Raw genomic sequence first — 24,896 nt, forward strand, 5'->3', positions numbered from 1 at the left:
GGAGGAAATTGAAGCAGTCATCAAAAACCTCCCAAGACACAAGAGTCCAGGGCCAGATGGCTTCCCAGGAGAATTTTATCAAACGTTTAAAGAAGAAATCATACCTATTCTCCTAAAGCTGTTTGGAAAGATAGAAAGAGATGGAGTACTTCCAAATTCGTTCTATGAAGCCAGCATCACCTTAATTCCAAAGCCAGACAAAGACCCCGCCAAAAAGGAGAATTACAGACCAATATCCCTGATGAACATGGATGCAAAAATTCTCAACAAGATACTGGCCAATAGGATCCAACAATACATTAAGAAAATTATTCACCACGACCAAGTAGGATTTATCCCTGGGACACAAGGCTGGTTCAACACCCGTAAAACAATCAATGTGATTCATCATATCAGCAAGAGAAAAACCAAGAACCATATGATCCTCTCATTGGATGCAGAGAAAGCATTTGACAAAATACAGCATCCATTCCTGATCAAAACTCTTCAGAGTGTAGGGATAGAGGGAACATTCCTCAACATCTTAAAAGCCATCTATGAAAAGCCCACAGCAAATATCATTCTCAATGGGGAAGCACTGGGAGCCTTTCCCCTAAGATCAGGAACAAGACAGGGATGTCCACTCTCACCACTGCTATTCAACATAGTACTGGAAGTCCTAGCCTCAGCAATCAGACAACAAAAAGACATTAAAGGCATTCAAATTGGCAAAGAAGAAGTCAAACTCTCCCTCTTCGCCGATGACATGATACTCTACATAGAAAACCCAAAAGTCTCCACCCCAAGATTGCTAGAACTCATACAGCAATTCGGTAGCGTGGCAGGATACAAAATCAATGCCCAGAAGTCAGTGGCATTTCTATACACTAACAATGAGACTGAAGAAAGAGAAATTAAGGAGTCAATCCCATTTACAATTGCACCCAAAAGCATAAGATACCTAGGAATAAACCTAACCAAAGATGTAAAGGATCTATACCCTCAAAACTATAGAACACTTCTGAAAGAAATTGAGGAAGACACAAAGAGATGGAAAAATATTCCATGCTCATGGATTGGCAGAATTAATATTGTGAAAATGTCAATGTTACCCAGGGCAATATACACGTTTAATGCAATCCCTATCAAAATACCATGGACTTTCTTCAGAGAGTTAGAACAAATTATTTTAAGATTTGTGTGGAATCAGAAAAGACCCCGAATAGCCAGGGGAATTTTAAAAAAGAAAACCATATCTGGGGGCATCACAATGCCAGATTTCAGGTTGTACTACAAAGCTGTGGTCATCAAGACAGTGTGGTACTGGCACAAAAACAGACACATAGATCAGTGGAACAGAATAGAGAATCCAGAAGTGGACCCTGAACTTTATGGTCAACTAATATTCGATAAAGGAGGAAAGACTATCCATTGGAAGAAAGACAGTCTCTTCAATAAATGGTGCTGGGAAAATTGGACATCCACATGCAGAAGAATGAAACTAGACCACTCTCTTTCACCATACACAAAGATAAACTCAAAATGGATGAAAGATCTAAATGTGAGACAAGATTCCATCAAAATCCTAGAGAAGAACACAGGCAACACCCTTTTTGAACTCGGCCATAGTAACTTCTTGCAAGATACATCCACGAAGGCAAAAGAAACAAAAGCAAAAATGAACTATTGGGACTTCATCAAGATAAGAAGCTTTTGCACAGCAAAGGATACAGTCAACAAAACTCAAAGACAACCTACAGAATGGGAGAAGATATTTGCAAATGACATATCAGATAAAGGGCTAGTTTCCAAGATCTATAAAGAACTTATTAAACTCAACACCAAAGAAACAAACAATCCAATCATGAAATGGGCAAAAGACATGAACAGAAATCTCACAGAGGAAGACATAGACATGGCCAACATACATATGAGAAAATGTTCTGCATCACTTGCCATCAGGGAAATACAAATCAAAACTACAATGAGATACCACCTCACACCAGTGAGAATGGGGAAAATTAACAAGGCAGGAAACAACAAATGTTGGAGAGGATGCGGAGAAAAGGGAACTCTCTTACACTGTTGGTGGGAATGTGAACTGGTGCAGCCACTCTGGAAAACTGTGTGGAGGTTCCTCAAACAGTTAAAAATATACCTGCCCTACGACCCAGCAATTGCACTGTTGGGGATTTACCCCAAAGATACAAATGCAATGAAACGCCGGGACACCTGCACCCCGATGTTTCTAGCAGCAATGGCCACGATAGCCAAACTGTGGAAGGAGCCTCGGTGTCCAACGAAAGATGAATGGATAAAGAAGATGTGGTTTATGTATACAATGGAATATTACTCAGCTATTAGAAATGACAAATACCCACCATTTGCTTCAACGTGGATGGAACTGGAGGGTATTATGCTGAGTGAAGTAAGTCAGTCGGAGAAGGACAAACATTATATGTTCTCATTCATTTGGGGAATATAAATAATAGTGAAAGGGAAAATAAGGGAAGGGAGAAGAAATGTGTGGGAAATATCAGAAAGGGAGACAGAACGTAAAGACTGCTAACTCTGGGAAACGAACTAGGGGTGGTAGAAGGGGAGGAGGGCGGGGGGTGGGAGTGAATGGGTGACGGGCACTGGGTGTTATTCTGTATGTTAGTAAATTGAACACCAATAAAAAAAAAAAAAAAAAAAAAAAAACCAGGTTTCTTCTGACCCACAGCTACCATTAAGGGGCATAATTAGTGGCTTCCCACTCTGTCATTTATGGTCACTTTTCAAACCCAACTTTTCCTTCCCAATGGTTTAGTCGTTCTTTTTCTTTTGCTTCTCTTTTTCTCCTTATTCTTCTCCAGACAGCAGACTGATTCATTAGAAACTACTCAAATGGGTTTTAACTTCTACTCACAAAGAAATCACTTCCTATTTATTTCTTACCTGCATGGAGAGGTGCCTTTTCAACTGTCTGTATGGCGTAGATGCAGATGGTGTGAGGGATTTTCCATTTTTGAACAAGCCATAGAAAAAGTCTTCCACACTCATTGTACCATCAGGATCAAGATTATGGAAGACTTCCTCAAGTATCTAGAAAAGAATAACCACTTACTTTCAATATTTTCCTCGAAATAACATAAGGCCCAAAGTACATCTGTGGCCAATAGAAATCGGTCTCACTGTTGACTCTAGGGCTGCAGATGATAGAACATGTACCTTAATTCTCATTTTATAGACATTTATTTACTTTTCTGGTAATCTCTCCTTCCTCCACAAACCAAATAAATGTCCATTTTCATAATCATGCAATTTAGCATTTGAATGATTGAATGTTCCTTCTCCTATTCGTACTCTTAAAATGGGTAATCTTTAATGTAGCTATACATTATTCTATGGATTAAAAAATTACTTTAAAAATATAAAGGTACAGCTTTCCAGTGTTGTCATAATAGAAGTAAGTTTGAACTGGGGGCACCTGGGTGGCAGAGTCGGTTAAGCATCTGACTCTTGATTTCAGCTCAGGTCATGATCTCAGGGTCATGAGATGGATGGAGCCTTGAGGCTGGCTCCACCCTGGGCATGGAGCCTGCTTAAGTTTCTCTCTCCCTCTGCCCCTCCCCAACCTTTCTTAAAACAGAGAAAGAAGAGAAGAGAAGAGAAGAGAAGAGAAGAGAAGAGAAGAGAAGAGAAGAGAAGAGAAGGTAAAAGAATGAAAAGGGAAAAGAAAAGAAAAGGAGAAAGAAAGAAAAGGAGAAAGAAAAGAAAGAAAAAGAAAGAAACAAAGAAAGAAACAAAGAAAGAAAGAAAGAATTTAGACAGTCATTAAGTCATTATATTGCAGTGTTACTACATGATATTTTGCTTATACTGAATTTTTGCAATTGGTATGTTAGCACAGCAGAATTTGGCCTGGGACAGATTGCAATGATCTATGAGTTTGGGTCTGAAACCCAAGACTTGGGATTTAGAGTGCTACTTGGAACAACACTGCACGTTTTGGGTTTTTATTTTAATGCTTTAACACAAGAGAAATGAAGATCAGAGAAGACGGATTTTGTGTGTGCCCAATAGAAGGATCCAAGAGATGTAAGAGAATTTTGTCTGGTTATTTTGTATCCTCTAACAGTAAGCAAGGAGTCATCGTGTAGAGAAGGAGAGACTGGACTACAGTGCCTTCTAGGGGCTTGCCTAGGAGGTGATTTGTCCCCTAGCTCAACAGTGGAATATAAAGGGATGAATAAAGCAGCATGAGTCATTGATACCACAAAACAGGGAGGAAAGGCAATGACCTCCTTTTTCCTGGTAGCTGGATTCCTCTTTACTTCAAGGGCTAAAGTTTTTCTCTACAGAAACTCCTCTGTTGTACAAAGCAGATCACCTGAGGATCTCGTTAAAACGCAGACCCTGATATAGTTAAATCTGGGGCAGGGGACTGAGAGTCTGCATCTCTGACAAACTCTCAGGTGATGCCCCTGTTGTTGAATGGTAGGGAAAAAGGATAAGCAGCAAAATTACTCTTGAGGCATCAGTCTGCAGTGGGGTCCATTCGAACAAAGGCTTCTCTGTGACACATCTTCAAATTCTGAATATCCATTTCATAAGTCTGGACTATTACTAGGATTTGTCATCTCATAACTACTGATTTTATTCTTCATGTAAGTGCCTGAGGCATTGATCTCAAATGCTTCTTTCCAATTCACACCCAATAGAAAACATCCATCTCTATTCTTTTTTAAATACCACTTCCTCTAGGGAGGACTCTGGAACAAGAAACCATTCTAAGGAGTGGAAATCTTTAGAAGAACAGTTCCTAAGAGAGAATTATATGGAAAACCAATGGAAAGGTATTTGGGGTGAAATTCTGAGGCTATTAAAATCCCTTAGCATTTCTCTTAGCATTTGTCTCATTCTTACCAATCAAAAGAACACTTTACTTTCTTGGAGGAGGAGGCTCTCAGGACCATCAAATCAGAAGTCACAGTAAAATCCAGGTGCACTGACAAGTTAACAGGCATTATTTCGGCTCTAACCTTAGCTCTACACTGCTTGGTCCTGTGATCTTGGCCAAATCAACACACAGATTCCATACTGCCTAAAAACCCATCACCTCATCCACTCAAAGTCATGGAGCAAATGAGTCCCGCCAGTTACTGTACGCAGGGGAGTGGGGAGGTGGTGAACAGATGGCTGTGGATTCAGATGAAGGCAGGGTTGGGCTGAACAGAATGCAAGTCATATGTGTAATGGGGGCATCCTTTGCACCCTGTGTAGGAGCCAAATCTAGAACCCTGAGGACATTCTTACTCCTCATGACATACCAGCCGGGTCTTGGATGGTTGATTTCCCATTGGGAAATGATGCACTAGGCTAGGGATAGTAAACCCAAATACCCAGAGAGACCAGGAGGGCAACACAGACCAATAAGGCAGGATGGTCTTGAGATGTCACAAAGTGTCACCACTTAAAGCAGGGGACTGAATGCGTGAGTGCATACTCCATTCAAAGGAGCTAGCCAGCCACCTCTCCCTGCTAGCACAACGGAGTCAAATACTCTGGTTCTTAGAACTAAATTTCCTGATTTAAAAAAAAAGAAAAAAGTGTAGCAAAAGTTTAATTTTTAAACATCGGGCAGGCCAGAGGGGGGAAAAAAAAAAAAACAAACCCAAAACTTTGAGCCATATTTGGTATCTAGAGTGACAGCTTGCCATCCCTGCCCTACAGTTGTCCTTGCTTCTGCAAAGCAGGGTACGTGAGACAGTGAGTCAGTTCCCCTTCATGGTAATGGCATCAAGCAGCAGGGACATCATTTTATCTATGAAATGGGGAGGGGACTAAATCTAAAATTGCTTTCAGTCATAAAACCCTATGATCCCAAATTCTTGATGAGATTATCCTGAACTTTCAGCTCCTCTGTGGTCTAGAGTCAGTAGTATAAAGTACTACAGTATTTCATGCTTTTTGAGGGGTGGGGGCAGGAGAAACATGAAGTAAAAGCTATTTTCAATGAGCAATCTTTTACTCATCCTCAGATCCGAGGAAAATAACTCAATGTGCTACTTCTTTTCCAGGGCTTTGGAAACTCCACCACTGAAGAAAATGCAGCTCCCCACAAATGGTTACAGTTTATTCCAAGAATTGTTCTTAGATAAATAATCCAAGTGTATGCAATATTTCTTGGCAAAACAACCCAAGGTTCTGTATACTGCACTAGTTTATAATTTAAGAGGATGAATGTAATTTTATGACTCAACAACCAACACTGAAAAATAAATGACCACTGAGCCATTAAAAAGGTAGTCCCCCCCCCCCAAAAAAAAAAAGGCAGTCAAAGGGTACAGAACAGTCACATATTCTAGGGAGGGGAAAAAGCTTTTCTGCAAATTAGGCTACTTGGCAGCTTTTGATAATAAATGTCTTTCTGGTTTAGGAAAATAATACCACCAAGCAGACAGTATGGTTTCAAATATCATTATGATCAAAGATTCCCCAAACTACAACTGTAGCCCTAACCTCTGAGTCCCTCCTTATTTTCAGCTCTTTGAAAGACATATCTTAGAATTATTTATATTCTTATGTTTCATGACTGTTCATGGACTCAGTCCTGCCAGTTTGCCTCTTAATTTTTCAGAAAACGCAAAGCTCAGAATTTTATCAAGCTGGGGTCTTTAAGAGCCTCCTTCAAGATTCTTCTGTATATCTTCAAAACCACCAACCTACCCTTTTCCATTTCCTCATGACCAGAACATTGTAATGGCTCCTGGCCAGTCTCCAAGTCAAAGGGTGTCCTGACACCAATATACCCCACAAAAGAAGCTCAAACCATTCCCAGTAGCTGTTTTTCCTATATACTACTCAATCTGCTAAAGAATATCACACTTGATATTGAGATTTTCTCTCCCAAAACCTAAACTCATAAGCCTAGCCCCTGAAATACTCTCCCAGCTCAAATCTTCTGAACTCCTTGTGTAATCCATCTTCCAGGCCTTTCCCACACTTTGCTCTGTGAAAGCCACTTCTACAAATACATCTGACATCGTGGCTGCACCAAAGTAGTATCTAATAATGTGGGGTAACATGCTTAGCACAGCAAGGGGCATGTAGTGTGGGCTCAGAAGGTGTCAGCTATTATCAGCGTTCTTTTTTCCAGAACACAACATGAGCTACTCAAAGAAAGGATTGTCAGTGGCTTGCTTCGTAGAGAAGAGAAAGAGACTAGACTCTCTGTAACATGTTACAGGAAGTCAAAATAGGGCTGTTCCTAGCCTATGGCCAGTCTAGATTTCATCATGACTATTATTTCTGAAGAAAAATATGATGCAAGGCTTACCTCTCCATCAATATTCTGCAGCCCATACTGTTCACAGATGGAGACCAGCTTCTTTCGGTTCAGGTGACCATCACGGGTGATTCCCAAATCTTCACAAACCTCCTGCAGTTTCTCTTCTATCCAGTCTTGGGGAGCGGACGACCCACTCTGTGAGGCATTCAAGTCATCTGGGTTCCAAAATCTTAACTGGCCTGAAATCAAAACATATATTGTGCTGTCCCCAAAGGAATTGCAAAGAGGGGGAGCCTATCCTCAAAGAAATTGTGCTTTTTAAAAGTAAATATTAAAAGAAAGAGACTATAAATGCTGATTCCATTTTGGTTTAAATCTGCAAGTTCAAATGAAATGGAACCCTTGGTTCTCAAGCTGCAACTAGAGCAAACCAGCACTTTTTTCTATACCATGTAAGAGACATCTGTGCAGGCATACCAAGGTTCTAGGTTTGTTTTACTCCAACTGAAAACATGCACAGGCTTAAGGCTTTGGTGTGACTGGAACAGAAGGCTAGTTGAGAACTAATCCAAAGAGATTTATTTGCCCTGCCTCAACTTTAGCTATCAGACTTCATTACCGCCACTCTTTCTAGTCTAAGCACTAGAACTGCTTTTACTGAGAAGGAAATGATTTCATGATAAATATCATAAAACAGTCATAAAAGTCGTAGGATCAGCCTACGAAATCTTTACAGCTTTAAATATTCTGACCTACAGATACACCAGTTTGAAAGAATAAATGGTTGTAAAATGCAAGTTACCAAAAAATAAAATAAAATAAAAATAAAATGCAAGTTACCAATTATCTATACATTAAGCGTAAGTTTCATTTGAACACTTAAGGATCAAACTTTTAGTTTAAAAATCAAAATTTATCCTCTATTAAAAGTTCTCACTTCTAATTAGATTTTCCACTTACATATCGGAGATTTATAAAGTCATTACTTAATCATGAGATAATTACTAGTACAATTTTGGGTGCCTTGGAAGAACCTTAGGAGGTTGAGAAGAGCATTTAGTGCTACCTTTACTATTTATTGAAGAAACCAAGCTTATCACTGCTGTGTTTTTCCAGGTTAGAGACCTGGAGGATGCACAGTAATTACACCTAAGTAGAGTTATGCCCAGTAAAGTGGGCTGTGAAGTGAGGGGAGAGTCCATCCCCTGAACCACAGTGCCATCTGCTGGCCCCAGAAATTCAACATGTTTCAGGGCTTCTTAAATACATCTGAAACTTGTCAGTGGGTGCACTTTAATAGGTCTCTAGTTTAGGACTGCTCATAGATTAATTTGAAAGTTTGTATAAGAGAATAATTAGTCCATAAGTAAAATTCTACATTTAGATGCCATACCTTGAATGAGGTTCTATGTTAGGATTCTAAACCTATGAACTTTCCACTGGGAATGAATTTTTGGGTGGCTGATGTCTTAAGGTGACTTTTTAGTTGGCCTCCAGCATGTGAGGCTATTGGGGAGAAGGCTCAGAGATGCACAAAGGGGGGTATGGGGAGTGCCCCGTGAATGGCAGACCTCAACACACATTCAGTTCCTACCTTCTGCTTCATACTCCTCACTGCGTTGTGTCTTCCAGTGCTAGAGAAGGCAAGAGAAGATTAGTGTGCTTTAGTACGTATTCAGTTTTTCCAAGATCAGAGCACTCTCTGGCTCTGCAAGCATCACCTGAATGAGTCACATGGTTCAGAACCCTCCAGGTGGGCTCTCCTGAGTCAACCAGCCAATTGAGAAGAGACTCCTAAGAAATGCCACGTAACCATCTGTGCTATTTCACTAGTGATTTGCCTTTCATGTTTGCAAATTCACATATTCAGCAGTAAAACTTATTACAACCAATAAAACCAAGCCAAAGCAAATATTCAGAATCCATTGACCAACAAAAATTCATACCATGCATTTATAAATTTGTTCTTCAATGTGTACTGGGTGCCAGGTATTATGATACATCTTCAGAATACAACTATGAACAGAACAAACACATTTCTTGCCTTGAGAAGCCTATATGCTAATGAAGACATGCAGACAAGAAAGTGGAAAGTGCAATATTGTACAGCATTAAGTGTTACGACAGGGAAGTTCAAAATGTTATGACGGTACCTCAATGGGATCCTCCAGATTCAGGAGATCAGGGCAGACTTCCTGAAAGAAGCAACATCTAAACTGAGACCTGAAGGGTGAGCTGAAGACAGCCACGTGAAAAGGAGGGAGCAGCTACTATTTGCTGAAGTACGGAGGCAAGAATGAGCTTAGTGTGTTTGTGACACAGTGAGGAAGAGACAGAGATGCAACTCGAAACACTTAGGCTGGAGAGCTCAAGTCAAACAAAATATGATACCAGTAAATTGCATTAGAAGCTGTGAAAGTGGGCAGCCCAGGTGGCTCAGCGGTTTAGCACCTGCCTTCAGCCTAGGGTGTGATCCTGGAGACCCGGGATCGAGTCCCACATCAGGCTCCCTGCACAGAGCCTGCCTCTCCCTCTGCCTGTGTCTCTGCCTCTTTCTCTGTGTCTCTCATGAATAAATAAATAAATAATCTTTAAAAAAAAAAAAAAAAACGCTGTGAAAGTTACCTGAATGGGACCATCTTGCCCCTATTATGCTGTTACTACTGGGCCTTTTTCAAGTCATAGCATATATTTGTGGTCCGTGTACTACACAAAAGCACCCAGCCAAGGACACAAATTGGCACCAAACTCCAGCCCTTGCTTCACTGGCCAACCATAGCACAGATCTATTCCCAGTCAACGGCAACACATAGCTCCACAATGGCCTCTGGCTGGCCAGCGAGCTGCCTAATCACTCCTGTCAGAAGGTTCTACAACCATCGTAGGAAACCCTGTTGAGAAAAGGTGTATCTCCCTCTCAAAACCTGGCTGCTGTCTCAGAAGAGATCTAACTTGATGGAATGAAGCTGCCTTTGATAACAAATACCTAGCCTTTTCTCTGGGATGGTTGAACTATTCAGGATGGTCTGATTTCTTGAGCTTCTAAATAAACTCAACAGGATAATTAGCCTGATTAACTTCAGTGTCCAAGAGCTTGGATCCCTCATGGCAGTGTGTCACCCAAAATCCTCAGCTTGAATGTTGACTTTCAGTATCTCATTCAAGCTGAGATGAGTTGAGGTCACCTACTTTCTTCCTCCCCATATGCACTTATGCTGGTCCTCTCCAATTAACTAAAGGACAACTGTCTACCAGGATTTCACAGTTCTATATTTTACTTAGAAAGATACTGAAGCTGCCACCAGAGAATTTCCCCAGTTCCGCTACACGATACTCCAACTCCAAAGTGACAATGCTGAAATGGATCATTCTTGCCGTGAAGACAACATTACAAGGCCATGACTCAAAATGCAGAAGTTCACTACAACTCCTTCAGGTAACAACTACAAGTCACTAATACACATGGTAGTTATGGAAACAGAATTAGGGACAGTGTGATGTTTGCTTGTTTGTGATTACAATGTTAGCAGTACACATTTCCTCATAAGATGTATTTCAAACCTGGTGGATATATGGGGCATAGTGGGGGTGGGGAAGGAGCAGTGGGGTAAAAAGTCCTCCATACATCTTACATTATTGTTTCTGGGCACAATTCAACTGTTTTCATAGGAAATGATTCAATCAATAAAGCTCCACTAATAAAAGCATCCTGCCTGTCTGTCCTGGCATATTTACTTCCTCACCCACAAAGCAAAGATTTAAATTCTTATACTACTTTGGCACCCCAAATTGCAAAAATTCATTATTCAGCATGTAAGTTGGAAGCACCCTAAAATGGAATCCCTTAGTCCACCTAAAACAAATTAAATGGGTTTCTATGATCTAAGAACCATTGTTCAAAATAAAACCTACTAAATCATGAGCAGGGGATGAGTTTTAACAGTACAAGCAGACAGGAAAAAATAACAGGAGAATATATATCATCAGTGGACCCAAACAACAAAGGGAGCCCCCACTAGGAGACACAGATGGAAAAACATAAACACATACCTTCAAAAAACCCTTGGTAACAATTCCTAACATAATGAGGTATGTATACTGACAGAAAGGTTTATTTCTTACATTTGCTCACTTCTCAATTCATTTTAAAATAGTGAGCAATTACTTCAGAGGTACAAGAGGCTCCAACCTACTGTTTCAACTATCTCCTGAGTCTACAGGACTAGATGCTTATATCTGATTCACTTCTCAGGAAGTACTGCCCCATTGCCCTCCATCCCTGATTCCACCCCCCAACACCAACTAATAAGAGTGTGGGGACATGGGAGCCAGACACCCTTACTTACTGAATTTAGCCTAGACACATTTATGAATTGCTAAATTGCTTAGTTTCTCCATCTAAAAAATGGGAATAAAGTAAGACGTATTTTACCAAGCTGGGTAAAATGCTTAGAATCATGTGGCACATAATAAGCACTATAAGATCTTATTTTTACTGGGCATGTATTTATGCACCCTTCATTTCTTATTTTTGCAGATTTCATTTTTATTACCATGTTTAAACTTTAGGGCGTTCATTTGGGTGGCCCTGGGAAAGTATCAGTTATTCATACAAATTTGTAAGAACAGTGACAAGTCCAGCAGAATACAGACAGACAATTCACATAAAAGGCAACACAATTAAATAAATATGGGGAAAGACTCATTTCAAAAGCAAAGTATAAATTAAAACCAAGGAATCACTTTGTTCCCCTTAGATTAGCAGTATGTAAAATAGGAGTCCTATTACCGTCAAGGTTATGATTTAAAATAGGTCTGTTTATATGTTACTGGTAGCGATGTGAATGGACATTACCCTTTTAGTAAAGAAAATTGCTTTGTCTCTGAAAGCCATAAAAATGTTCATGTTCTTTGACCCAATAATTCATATGATTTCCAATGACAGTAAAATCAAAGGAAAAATGCATATGCATAGATATGTACATTTAGCACTTTTTGTAAAAGTACTGAAAACAATTTATTCAAAAATGGAGCACAAAGTACAACTATACATCATAACATAATCGTTAAAAGTATAATTATAAAACCATGTAAGAGATGGAAAAATATCTCATAAAATGTTAAATGAAAGACCATATCAAAAATGCCATCTACACCATGACTGCCGCTGGCAAAGATATTTATACAATTAGACAAAGACTGGAAGGAAATAGACATAATCAAAATCGAGGCATTTGGTTGAGGGAATGTGGGAAACAATTATATTTCCTTTGCTATTCTGTATATTTATGCAATATAAACAAGTACAACCTCGATTATTGTTTTACCCACCTTGCCCTCATATTGTCACCAAATGGGGGCACCTGGGTGGCTCAGTTAGTTAAGCATCTGCCTTCTGCTCAGGTCATGATCTTGGGGTCCTGAGATCGAGCCCCCAAGTTGGGCTCCCCACTCAGTGGGGAAGGACCCCAGAAGAAGGACCTACTTCTCCCTCATCCTCTTCCTGCTGCTCCCCCTGCTTGTGCTCTAATAAATAAGTCTTAAAAAAAAATTCTCACCAAATGAATTTCCTGTGACATGGGGGTGGGGAGAAAGGGAAGAACTCTCCCTTTGCTACACACCTCCCTGTGACATCGGCAGCACCCTCCAGCACTGTGACCTGCGACAGAGGAGTCTTCGCAGGAGGCCAGGTGCCCTTCAGGAGGGTGAGAGCTGCTGACGCCAGTGCCTCCCGGGCTTGGCAGAGGGTGGAAAGATCAGGGACACTGGCGCCCCGAATTGGGGTCTGAGACTGTGACATCCTGGAGGCGGCTTAACCCGGCGGCATCACGTACAGCACAGCCTTCTGAAGCCCAGGCAGCATGGGCAGCTTACACAATTTCACACGGACTCTGAGTAAGCCGTGGTGAACCTGTTAAAAAATGGCCAGGGGTGACAGTTTCACACACATTTCTCCCGTGGCCCAGTGTAAGAAACCTAGATCCAGCTAGAACCTGCTTGAAGCAGCAAGCTTATACTGAACAGCTAGATTTTCACTCCAAGACCATTTCAGTTGGAGATGGAGTCTGCTCCCCAGAAACAAGGGCTGTGCTTCTCCCCAGTCTCCACCAAGGGTCTGTTCCTTTAATAAGGGGGAGGCAAGCACGCTGCAGCTGAATGTTTGTTATTAAATTGCAATTTTAAGGATGGGGCGGTAGGAGGGGAGATTCAGCTCATTCATAGCTCATTTTTATTCCCACTGCCTGGAGCCAGTAGTTCCAATTAAAAAGAAGGGGGAGAGGGAGGGGGACGTCAGGTTAGAAGGTTGTGGGGATTAGATCATTCGCCCACTAGAGCAACGCCAATAAAAAGAGGCATCATTCTGGAACAGGGTCTTTTAATTGCTGCCGGTTTACCCAGGGCAGTGAAAGGCTGGCAGGTGGCCTCGAGGCACAGATCAGCCGTGAGCATCGGAAGGCAGAGAATCCCAAAGATCTCCGGAAAAGTCGGGGAAGAAAGGAGGGACAATTGCTGGCCTGTGTTCTCAAGACTAATTCATGAGAACGGATTTTTAATTCTTCCCCTGAAATCTTCTGTCACCTCGCACGGGAGAAATGGATATTAGTAAATGTTTTAAAATCATTCAGTGGTATTCAGCTACTGTGGACTCTCAAGGCAGAACGACAGAGGGCGTGAGCACAAGGGCTGAGCAGAGGGACGGGACCAAGTCTGGCCCGGCCACACTACGGGACCCCGGGCACCTTCCTTCATCCACAGAGGGGATGAGCCACCCGGCGCCGCGCCGACGTGGAGGGACACCCCCGGGACTTAGGAACTGTCAGCCACTGTCATTAGTTCAGCCAGAACGATGAGGTGGTTAAGGACTCGGGCTCCAGAGCTGGGCCCCCAGAGGTCAATTTCAGCTCCACCACCCACTTGCTGCTCGACCTCGGACACGTTCCTTAACTCGGGGCCTGCCTCGGTTACCTCAGGGGGAACAGTAGCAACGCCCGCCTCCGAAGGTGTGCAATGTGGGATGCACTTCAAACGGTGCCTGCTGCCGATGGAGAGCTAAACGTCTGTCAGTAAGTAGATGTTCCGGTCACTACTATTATCTGGGTGTCCAAAATTAGGCCAAGGGCAGAGAAAAGAAACAGCAGATAGACCAGCGTCGGCTTTAGGAGCAAACCCAGAAGACGCTCTGTAGAAGCTACAGCTTTGAACCCGGCCGCCGTGAGGGAGCCGTCGCCTTCCGACTCCACTCAGGAGCGGCGCCTCCCGGGGCGGCCTCCCCGAGGTCGGCGGGGTGCCCTGGGCGGCCGCAGCTGGCAGGGGCCGCGCGTGCTGCTGGCCAACAGCCCCAGCGAGAGCAGACGGAGGGGACGGGGTCAGGGGCGGCCTGGCCCCGAAATGCTGCTACAGAAGGCAGCCCCCAGCCCCCTCAGGCAGACAAAGGGGCCCGCACCCGCCGTGGGCTGTGCCTCTCAATGTCACGCCGGCCGTTGTGGCCAGTGCTCTAGCTGCCCTAGAGCTGACAAGGGTGCCCCGCACACGTGGGCCACACCAGCAACACCGCTTTCAGGAATGCTTTCTTTGCAGGGCCACCTGCTTTGCCGGACTGCAGAGCAGATGGCCCGAGGCTCGCGGTCCCGGGCTTGCAGCCTGCAGGTCTGCCGAGGCCCCCGCCCACAATAGCCCAGGCCCGGCCCCCAGCAGCCATCTGCTCCAGGACAGACCTTGAGCCCTGCTGAATGTATGGCTAATTAAAACGATTATGGGGGCACACACGGGGTTATTCTTTCCCAGCAGAGGTTGCTGAACTGAACTCAGCAGCCTTAAGCAGATGTTTGGGTTTTTCTTTTTCTTTTTTTTTTGGAAGGGGAAAGCCTTGCAAGCCCAGAGAGCAGAGGAAGGAAATTTGCTGGGATAACAACGCTCCCCAAACAAACTGAGCAGCAGCGTCCATTTTACGAGAGTAGCACACTCAGCTAAGCACAGGAAGTCTCTGGAAAAAACAGTGATCGGTTTAGAAGAGTGCCTGTAACCAGAACTTGAAGACTTTGAAAAACATGGCATCTATGGCATATCCAATAGTCCCAAATAGCTACAAAGCCCTTGCTCTGAGCCAGGTCCTGGAAGCCGCACTTCCTGGGACTTCATTTCTGCCACCCTGCCTTGAAGGCAAAACGGGCAGCAGAGGGCCTGACTGCCCAGCTCCCAATGTCTCCTCTCCGAACCCAGGGACAAGCTGCTCAGTTTGCAGGGCGATCATGACCAGAAAGCGAATCAGTTCCTTTATCTTTAAAAGCCATTAAAAGCTACAAGTACTGGGGACAACAGGAGTTACTGTATGATTTTTAAGTGCACACACATTTAGGAGAGCCCTGCTACATTGCCAGGAAGCCTTCGGTACTGCCAATGTGGAGAAATGCTGAATTTAAAAAGACTTTGAGCCTTAAGCCTCTTCCTTTACCAAGGCTGGGGAGTGTTCTCGGTTCATTGGATTTTTAAAGTCCCTAAAGGAAAGGGCTCTTTTCATATATCTGCTCATGGTATCTTATTCATCAGAGCTGCTTCCGGTGGAGAGTGAACCCTGTTTTTCCATTTGGAAAATATACTTAATGGCATAGCTGGAAAATGTTACTATTACCATTAAAATTAACTTGTTAATATTTTGTTGTCGGTTTTATTTTCTAGCTAGAAAATAATTACTGGAAGTTGTTGACCTGGAAGGAGGTGGGGGTGGGGGCTGGACGCCAAGGGAATTCCCTCTGGGATCAAGTCAGGAAGACTACCAGAACAGCAAAGCCTCAAAGTCTGCGTGAGAATGAGAGCTACCTTATTAGCTCTGAAGGGACTTCTTTATATCACTTTCAAGTGGTCTACAATCGCATCTTGAATGAGTGTTTCACCTCTGGGAATAGCCAAAGGATCTAATAGACTTAAGAAAAAGAAAGGGAAATGCTGGAATTCCATTAAAAAAAAAAAAAAGCTATCCTGATGATGTCATATCGTTTGATGGAAATAGATGGCACATCAGTAATGACACCGCTTACTTTGTCAAGAACTAGAACCAGAGAATCTGATGAGAGGAACGGGAAAATAGGTACATTTCAACTATGGAAGTTCTTAGCAGAACTTCGCTCAGTTATTAAGAAGTTTGCTCCAGCATCAAATATTCCCTCTATGCAATATAAATGAATAATTCACGAAGGTTAATTGCAAAGTTACACATATAGGAAAATGAACGTAAGGGGACCAGAAGTCAGTTTCCCACGGCTTGAAGAAGTGTGATTTTACATGAGGTAGTAAAACCAGTTTTGGGGGGGTGGTCTGTTCATTTTTAGTTCTTAAACCACCACCACCACCACCACCACCACCACTCCACACCCCCCACCGTGACACGGAGCTGTGATTTGCTCCTCTGTTGTCAAGCAAATGAAACAACCAGCTTCAACTTTTCTCCCAGGTCCTCACTTAAACTGTCTGGTTTTGGCTTACACTACTATTGTCTGTAGTTGAAGAAATAATTGTTTGAAGCCTCCTGCTCTCGATAATGATCTTACTAGACCTGATACATTCTCTCTGGAGGAAAACAGTTAACAAGGTGTCCCCTGTTTTCAACGAGGGCAGAAAGCAAAGTGGCCCTGCCCCAATTATATTCGCTAAACAACCTCTCCTACCAGGTGTGAGTTAACACAGAATAGAACTGGGCATTAGTTTGGTTTCTCACCCCCCCCATCCACTTATCCTTAGAAAAAAGCACAAAATTAAAATTCAATGTCAGTTCAGTAGCCATTGCAGGTATGTGTAGAAAAAGGGAGGGAGGTACTCTTTGGAACCTAAAATCTCACTTCTGTTTCTTAACCACGTAAAGCAAAATAACCACCAGAACATTCTCATTCATCACACCTTATGCTGGAATCAAGAATGTGCCCTTTGTTGGTCTGGATTAATTCAGAATAGAATGTCCAACTAAACTGCCTTGAGTGAAAATGATCTCATTTAAAAAAAAAAAAAAAAGAAGAAAGAAAAATCACCACTTTCCTTTCTGTGTCACCTGAGATGAGAGGTCGGACTCCCAAGGGAATCCATTCGTTGGATAAACACACTACATTGGAAGGTGAATGCACATTTCAGCCTCATGGTGGAAATTACTTGTCACTGGTGAATTAGCACATTCTGCTTCAGGGTTTCCAAATGAAATTCTGAAATACACATTTTAGTGCTGAAAATTTAGAAAGAATACAGTGGTCTTTCCCTATGTGATCGCTTTATGGCCTTGTGAACTAGACGCATAGGGGAGGCATGCTTAATAGCTAGGTTAGAGATTGGCTACTTCAGCAGGAAAGAATCAAATTGTCGGAATAAAGGTGGACTGAGAGGACTAAAATGTGTACAGTTTTTATTAGCTCAATATATACGAACTGAAACAAAAGTCCAACACAATCAAAAGCACCTGATAACAAGGTTTATTCTCATACATCCCATTCAGAGGATGAGGTCAAGGTGGTGGAGCATTTGGTAGCCCCTAACAACCACATGCATTCTCACCCAAGGCGTTCCATCACAGTGATGTACCATGAATGGTCATGAGAGGGATTCCAGGTCACGGTAATAAAGGAAGCCAGAAGCTTCCCATGGGACTTAGAGTAAAAATAAATTTAGGGGGAGCCTAGGTGGCTCAGTCAGTTATGCGTCTGCCTGCCCAGGTCATGATCCCAGCGTCCTGGGATGGAGCCCCACATTGGGCTCCCTGCTCAGGGGGAGTCTGCTTCTCCCTCTCCCCCTGCTTGTACTCTCTCGCTTGCGTGCTCTCTAATAAATAATTTTTTAAAATAAATATATAAATTTAGTTGCTTGAAAGCAAACTTTACAATAATAGCATCACCCTCATTTGTCTGCACTACTATGTTTTCCTGGGTGGAGTTGCAGAGGTACAACTCCTGAGCATTATCTGTAATTTTGGTTGTACATATGGGAGAAGGTTTCCCAAATAAAGATGTTAGAAAAACTGTTGTGAGCCACTAACTCAGGAGCACAGGCTTGAATTGTCAATCCACAGCAATTCCCCTATTATGGAATAACCCTAGAAGGAAGGGGAGGGGTATTGTTTTATCCCTTCAGGTAACTGCTCACTTGTCTCTATAGGATCGGTTCCTAGAAGGAAGCAAGGTATCCTGAGGACACCATTCCATTGCCCATCCCTCTCCAAGTACTCACATAAATAAAATAATAGTTCATCTTAGAGCAAAAATTGGTCTGTTGGGTAGCAACAGGCAGGATTCCACCCCATGTAACTTTTGACACAAGTTCAGGTCCTTTCATCATCATCCAAAAAATTCTCAAGTCTCTTTAGGAAAAATCAGGCATGTCTGAGAGCAGCAGAGACTGTAGTCTGAAGGCAAACTAGGATTCTCACCTTTCCCTGAGCCAGGACCCAACAGCTGAAGGAAACCCACAGTCAAAACCACGAAGGCCCATTTCCGGCTCCCCATCTGTCTACTCTTAATGAATTATTCACTCACGTCAAGAGACACCCATCCCCACTTTCCTCCTTCAGTGCTCAGTAGCATTGAGATGAAGGAAGAACACTGGTAACAAATATACTCAGGAAATAAATTTTTAACACCCAAGGGCAGGAGACAAACGGCCTCAGGAAACCAAAAGGGGTGGGGGAAGCCAATGGAAGAGTAAAGAACTCCTGACAGATGCTTAACTGCTTATAAGTTAAGAATAAATAAACTCCACAGGTTATTAAGAATGTTCTCCTCCCTATCGTTCCCACATGGAGACAACTCTAGAATAAGATTACCAGGCACTCTATGGGAGCACCTGGGTGGCTCAGTGGTTAAGCGTCTGCCTTTGGCTCAGGGCATGATCCCAAGCGCCTGGGATCAAGTCCTGCATCAGGCTACCCAAAGGGAGCCTGTTTCTCCTTCTGCCTGTGTCTCTGCCTCTCTGTATCTCTCATGAATAAATAAATGAAATCTTAAAAAAAAAAAAAAAGGGAAGATTACCAGGCACTCTGAAGACAAAGGTATTTCTGGTGCAAGCTGCCCAGAACATGAATTTCTATTGGCCAACTGAGTGGTCCTAAATTGCTGAGGCTCCTGTGGAAACTGGTCAAGAAAGGGATGCTGTTTTGACACAACAGTGTGCTGTAAGACTGACATCCCAAGGAAACTATGTCACTGGACTGTAGATATCTGTGAAGGCAGCGAGCGTGACCTAGGAGCATGGCTGTGACACAAAGTCTGGACGGGCCCTCTCTTGTCGACAACAGGGATTTCAAACATGTCACATGTGAAGCTATTGATTTTTTTTAAAGTGATGAATCCCTTTGAAAACTGGCAGGGTCAATTCAGCTCACCTAACACTTCATTTTTAGGCAAGAAAGCATCTGGGTGAGCTTTGGTTTGAGTCCACCCTGGACAGAACAGACTCGCAAAGTCGGGGCAGTAGGGGGTCCTCAAGGAGAACTGACATGGAAGAGAAAGGACCCTTCCAGGCCTTTATTTGCTATTCTATTGAGAGAGGTTGTTGATCACTAAAGCTTCTATATACAGTGTCAGAAGGTCTCACCGAAGAGGTTCTGAAAGATTAAGGGAAGCTGAAGTACATAGGGGGCTGGAGGGGAGGTGGTGGTGGTGGTGTGTGAAATGGTTTTCCTGGCATGCCCTTCTACTAAGACACAGCAGCAAGATTTTGCCCAAACTCTGGCCTCTTTATTTATACATTAGCCCAAAGTCTCACTTTTTTTTTTTTAAGACTTTATTCATGAGAGACAGAAAGAGAGGCAAAGACATAGGCAGAGGGATAAGCAGTCTCCCCGTGGAGAGCTTGATGCAAGATTTGATCCCAGGACCACCACCTGAGTCAAAGGCAGACACCCAATGACTGAGCCACCCAGATATCCCAAAGTCTCAGTTTTAAACAGTAAATCTCACTGGAAGTTGGTAGGTAAGATAAATCAAGAGTATAAGAAAAATAAGCTGCCAGCAACAAAATCAGTTCTGCCCAAGAACTTTCTGGATGTCTCCAGGTAGTAACTAGAAACTATCTCACCAAAAACTAAGTCGTCATTTTATTTCTTAGCACCAAATAATAATGCCTCAGGCACTGAAAGTAGTTGGGAGAAAGGAGATATTAGACTTAAACGTGTTTTCCAAATAACAAAAGCTTACCACTCTAAAGTGTTGAGACACATTTTAACCATTTTTCCCCCTTAGGGAAGTGTCTCAGGTACATCCCATACTACACAGGGTCATGGAACAGACTTTATGTAATCAAATGATACTCTTCCCGACAGAAAGGTAAATCTGAACACAGCAAGAACTGAAATATCTTTGAAATGGGATATGCAAAATTTTTGTGCATGTGAGTACATGGGTTTTACTGGGGAAATCTAAATCCTCACAGGGACCTGAGATAGAGTCTGAAACTGACTGAACCCAAGCAGGGGAGTAGCCTCTGCTCCACACCAACTGGCCCCAATGCCATGATGTACCAGGCAGTGTTGTCATCTTTGCTTCTTGTGGCTTCTTCTGTCACTTCTCACCCATGCGACTCTTACACCATTTGGGGGGTTTCTAACTTTCTTCTCTAGCTGTTTCTTCCTCTCTTCTCACTCCCATGTCTGCCACTGTTCTCTCTCCTCTGGTGTGAGGACGGGTATTCCTTATCTTTAAAACAATGGTGCAAACTTCTTGGGATTGGCAGGCTGGTCCTGTGTCTTCTAGATTGCAGTACTATGGCTGGTTTCCTTTCTGTTCAGCATCTGGGCTCTTTTCAGTTAACTGTGGGTTTGTGGGCATTCTGGAAAGCTGAAGAGGCTGGATGTCTGACTGCTGGGGACATTATTGGAGCAAGTTTCCTGTGGACTTTAAAGAGCTGACCATAGGCATTAGACAGCAGTGAGCACATGTGCACACGTGCATACACACATACCTCCATCAACCCACAATCGACAGCTACTGAGAAAGTTGAGGCGCTTTGTCTTTTTTCCAGCTTATGTTAATATTTGAAATATTTGCATCCCCAGTCTGAGCTGGGATTTGCTAGAAATACTTAGAACTTGCTCAGCATGGCATTTTCAATCATGTTCTGTAAATGGCATGCTGGTAAATGAGCCGTAAGAAAAGAATAAAGAAAATGTTAGTGCTTCTCCTTTACTGGTAGATTGTGGTGTTGTGTGTACAAGGGAGATGAGGGAAGCTCGTGAATTCGACTACCAGGCATGCCTGGGTGCCACACTCCCAGGGAGGAGAGCCGTGGCGACTGCCGAGGCCACAGAACCAAGTCTGAAAGCTGCTTTCTCCCACCATGAGAGATAAGGCGCGGCTCTCAAGAAGATAAGCGCACCGCCTTCCTTTCCCTACCTGCCACGGATGCTGGCTTACAGATTGTGCACCAGGGGGTCAGCTTTTTACACAACTAAAGATGACAGTGCCCTGAGGAGTGCTGCAAGTGGCAGACTCCAGATAAGGTGAAAGGATCTGAATTATAAGATATATCAACATAAAGCTTGCACAAAAATGTCAGCTCTCCGGAAGCTGAAACAGAGAGGAAAACATTCAAACAACAGAAAAATTAGCCATATATACCCCCAAAGGCAAGTGGTAAGATTAGCAAGTAGCTGGTAACTGAGAAAAGCCATAAACCCCTGAGTTCTCCTGTCCCTGCCCCACACCTGTGGGCAGGTGTGAGTCTCCACACCTCTGGTCCAGATGGGTGTGTCCATCCAATTCCTTACCTCACCGCGGTCACTGGCTGGGGCGTGTGAGGGCCGTGCTTCTTCATCTAGTGGCTCGATCTCTGCAAACTCTTCAACAGATTCTTGAAACTCCGGTAAAGACCTTCGTCCATAACGCTTCCCACCTTTAACATATTTGGGCTGAGCTTCTAGTGAGCAGTCTAGGCAGGGAGACAAGAGTTGAGGCCACATTATATGACAATCTCAGCCCTTGGCTGACACTCACAGCTGTCAGGCACAGCCTCTTATACTCGCCCCAAAATAAACCACCACTGTTAGCCAGTTGTGCTGGATGTGGGCGTATAGATGAGCCACCAGGTCAGATTCTAATTCTGAATGATTGACAGCACCCCAAGCACATCTCTGCATACAATGGGAGACAGGCAATACCAGCAAGGAAGAGTGTCTGACTTAGAGTGCAGAACTGAGATCAGGATAAAGTGAGGAGTCACATTTGTTCTTCTGTTTATGAAACTGGTATCTTGCAGAGAAAGGAAAAGGGAGAGACACATTGGAGGAAGTCTTGGAAAATAATGAAAAACCAAACACCATATCAGCCCTATTCGTATTTCCACACCCCTCTTGTACCTCAGTGACTCCTTTGTTAACCCTCCCACCTTCTGATCTAGCAGACAAGCAGGATGACAGAACAAAGAAACTGACACAGTGGATCCTGATAAATTAATGACAGCCCATCGCTTACATGAAATCTGGCATCAAGATCTCACTATAAAATTAAAAGCTGTGGAATAAAATAGTAAGTGCACAACTGTATAAAGAAAAACAGTATATTATGTTTTATTCTCGTCATGAGCTACGGTGTTGTATGAAATAAAAAGGAATATGCAAGAGGGGAGAGTCATTTCTTGACCTTAAAGGACCTCAGCATTCTGATGTAACATGTTGAGTGCAACATTCACCACCTTCACCAATGCTGCTACCACATTGCTGCCACCATCGCCACCACCACCACCATTAAAGCAATAAATACTTCACTCTATGCAGATGTCAGCTTAGATATATTTTTTTAGCACCTTCCACAGAATTAGGAGCAGAAAATATTCTATTAACATACCAAAGATTGGCAATACTTTGATTTCGGTTCTTAACATCCATCCACAAGAGCCTAGTGTCTCTCAAGAGAACATAGTGTGGGTTCTGTTTGAACATGACAGTCTTAACAAGATGTCTCAACTCAGACATGTAGATTTTCAGACAAGGTATGTACACACATCATCAACACAAGGGTGGTTGATGAAATAAGAACTAAAAGAATGAAACCTCCTTTACCACCATGGAAACCACATTAGGCGTTAGCCATCACTTTGTAGCTTCCCTGGAGGACCAGTGATCCTGTTTGATTAACTCTGCCCTTCCCCGCGCCCCCCCTGCCCTTCCTCTGGTATAAGCTCAGATTTCACAGATGTGGTCAAAAGCATTCTGAAAATGCTCAGCAAAGCTCAGAGTGAAGTATTTATGCTTGCTCTATAATTTCTAGTGATATTTATATCCAGCTTTTTAAAAGTCCCAGCCAAGTCATTTTATTCCGGTTGAGCAGTTCTCTTGCAGGAAGGGTTTTTAAGCATACACAATTTATACTGAAAATCACATGCATATTTGAAGGTACCTTTCTTCAGAAGAGAGTGTGTCAGCCTGTGAGTATTCAGGAGCGGCCCAGACACCCGAGCTACTTGTTGGCAGCTGACACCCACAGATGCTAGTCAGATAAGAGGCAATGCAGAACCATCCTTAATTTATTACACATTCTTAAAGTTTACTGGCAGACAACAAGATACACCATTAGTTGATGATGGGGGTGTGGGTTTGGAAAAATGGAACATGACATTTTCCCAGAGTGAGAACAGTTGTGGTCTGGGGATGGAAGTGGCAAAGGAGCTCTTACTGCATGCTGCGCTTTTACAGCGGAAGACAGTAGTGGGACAGAGCATCCAGCTTAAAACAACTATTGTAATTTACTCCGAAACCCACCTGTGGGTGAAATGATTCCCTAGTTATTTACCACTACCTCATGCCATGCAGGGAGCCGAGGTGAATTTTAATAAGAGACAGAAGGTAATAGATTGTGAGCCATTAGGAGGGACCCTGTGAAATTTGGATCTACTTTGACTTATGTTTGCATTGCCAAGAATTTTTAAATTTTTTATTTACTTTATATTTTATTACTATAATTAATTTGAACAAACTTTAAGTTAGTATCTTTGACAGAATTTAAGTACATCATCACAAAGTCAATTTCTAGAGAAATCTATTAAACCGTAAACTCTTTTTTGGAATAAAGACATTAGCATACACAAAAGAAAGATGGGATGTTAATGTTATCTCATACCAAATTTCCCAAACCATCTATGTGACCAATAAAGAATTAGACTAATCAAACCAATTATAGTTACTTCTTTGACTTATATACTCACCTATCTCTCTCCTATTTAGAACATGAGTGTCACTGTATTTACATGATAAGAAGTGAATAAAATAGCAAAAGTAAGGATGTCCAGAGAGAATACTCATGGTCAGCAGTCCATGTGTTAAACATTTGAAAACCATGTTTCTTTCAATCAGTCTCAACCAGGCCTTTAAAAGACCACAGTAGCAGTCCACCAAATGAATCTTCAGACACCCTTACATGTATTTTATGAGTGCATCCAGATGTAACTTACACATTTCAGGGTTTCATCATGGAACAATGATGCCGGATAATATGGTGTTATCTATGCCGGATAATATGGTGTTGATTTACTTAGAAATGAAATTGTTTGCGTCACATAGCTTTCTTTAACGTAAGTGTAAGTAACTGCTCCAATCATGTGCTCCAAGGAGGAAGATGAAAATGCCAGGAAACAAACAATATAGAAAGGATAGCCAAACTTTCAATGTTTTATTTCCTTG

At 42.7% G+C, this 24,896-nt stretch overlaps 1 protein-coding gene across 19 annotated transcripts in view; it reads right to left on the reverse strand.

Annotated features, from left to right (window-relative positions):
* The window catches only part of NIN (ninein), a 104,568-nt gene that overhangs the window by 49,586 nt on the left and 30,086 nt on the right, over positions 1-24,896 (reverse strand). For 14 of the 19 annotated variants that reach the window (XR_012036599.1, XR_012036597.1, XR_012036595.1 and 11 more), the window contains exons 5-9: positions 23,617-23,706; positions 21,990-22,150; positions 8,850-8,889; positions 7,304-7,494; positions 2,920-3,066 (exon numbers count right to left, since the gene is read on the reverse strand). Coding sequence is in view for 12 of the 19 variants with exons in the window: in XM_072838515.1 (XP_072694616.1) it covers positions 2,920-3,066; positions 7,304-7,494; positions 8,850-8,889; positions 21,990-22,150; positions 23,617-23,706 (629 nt within the window). In the remaining 7 variants the exon portion in view is untranslated. The remainder of the gene's footprint in view (positions 1-2,919; positions 3,067-7,303; positions 7,495-8,849; positions 8,890-21,989; positions 22,151-23,616; positions 23,707-24,896) is intronic. The other 5 variants (XR_012036600.1, XM_072838511.1, XM_072838513.1 and 2 more) reach the window with 1 other exon arrangement.

The sequence above is a fragment of the Canis lupus genome, chromosome 9 (genome assembly GCF_048164855.1).
Source record: "Canis lupus baileyi chromosome 9, mCanLup2.hap1, whole genome shotgun sequence".
Lineage (NCBI taxonomy): Eukaryota > Metazoa > Chordata > Mammalia > Carnivora > Canidae > Canis > Canis lupus.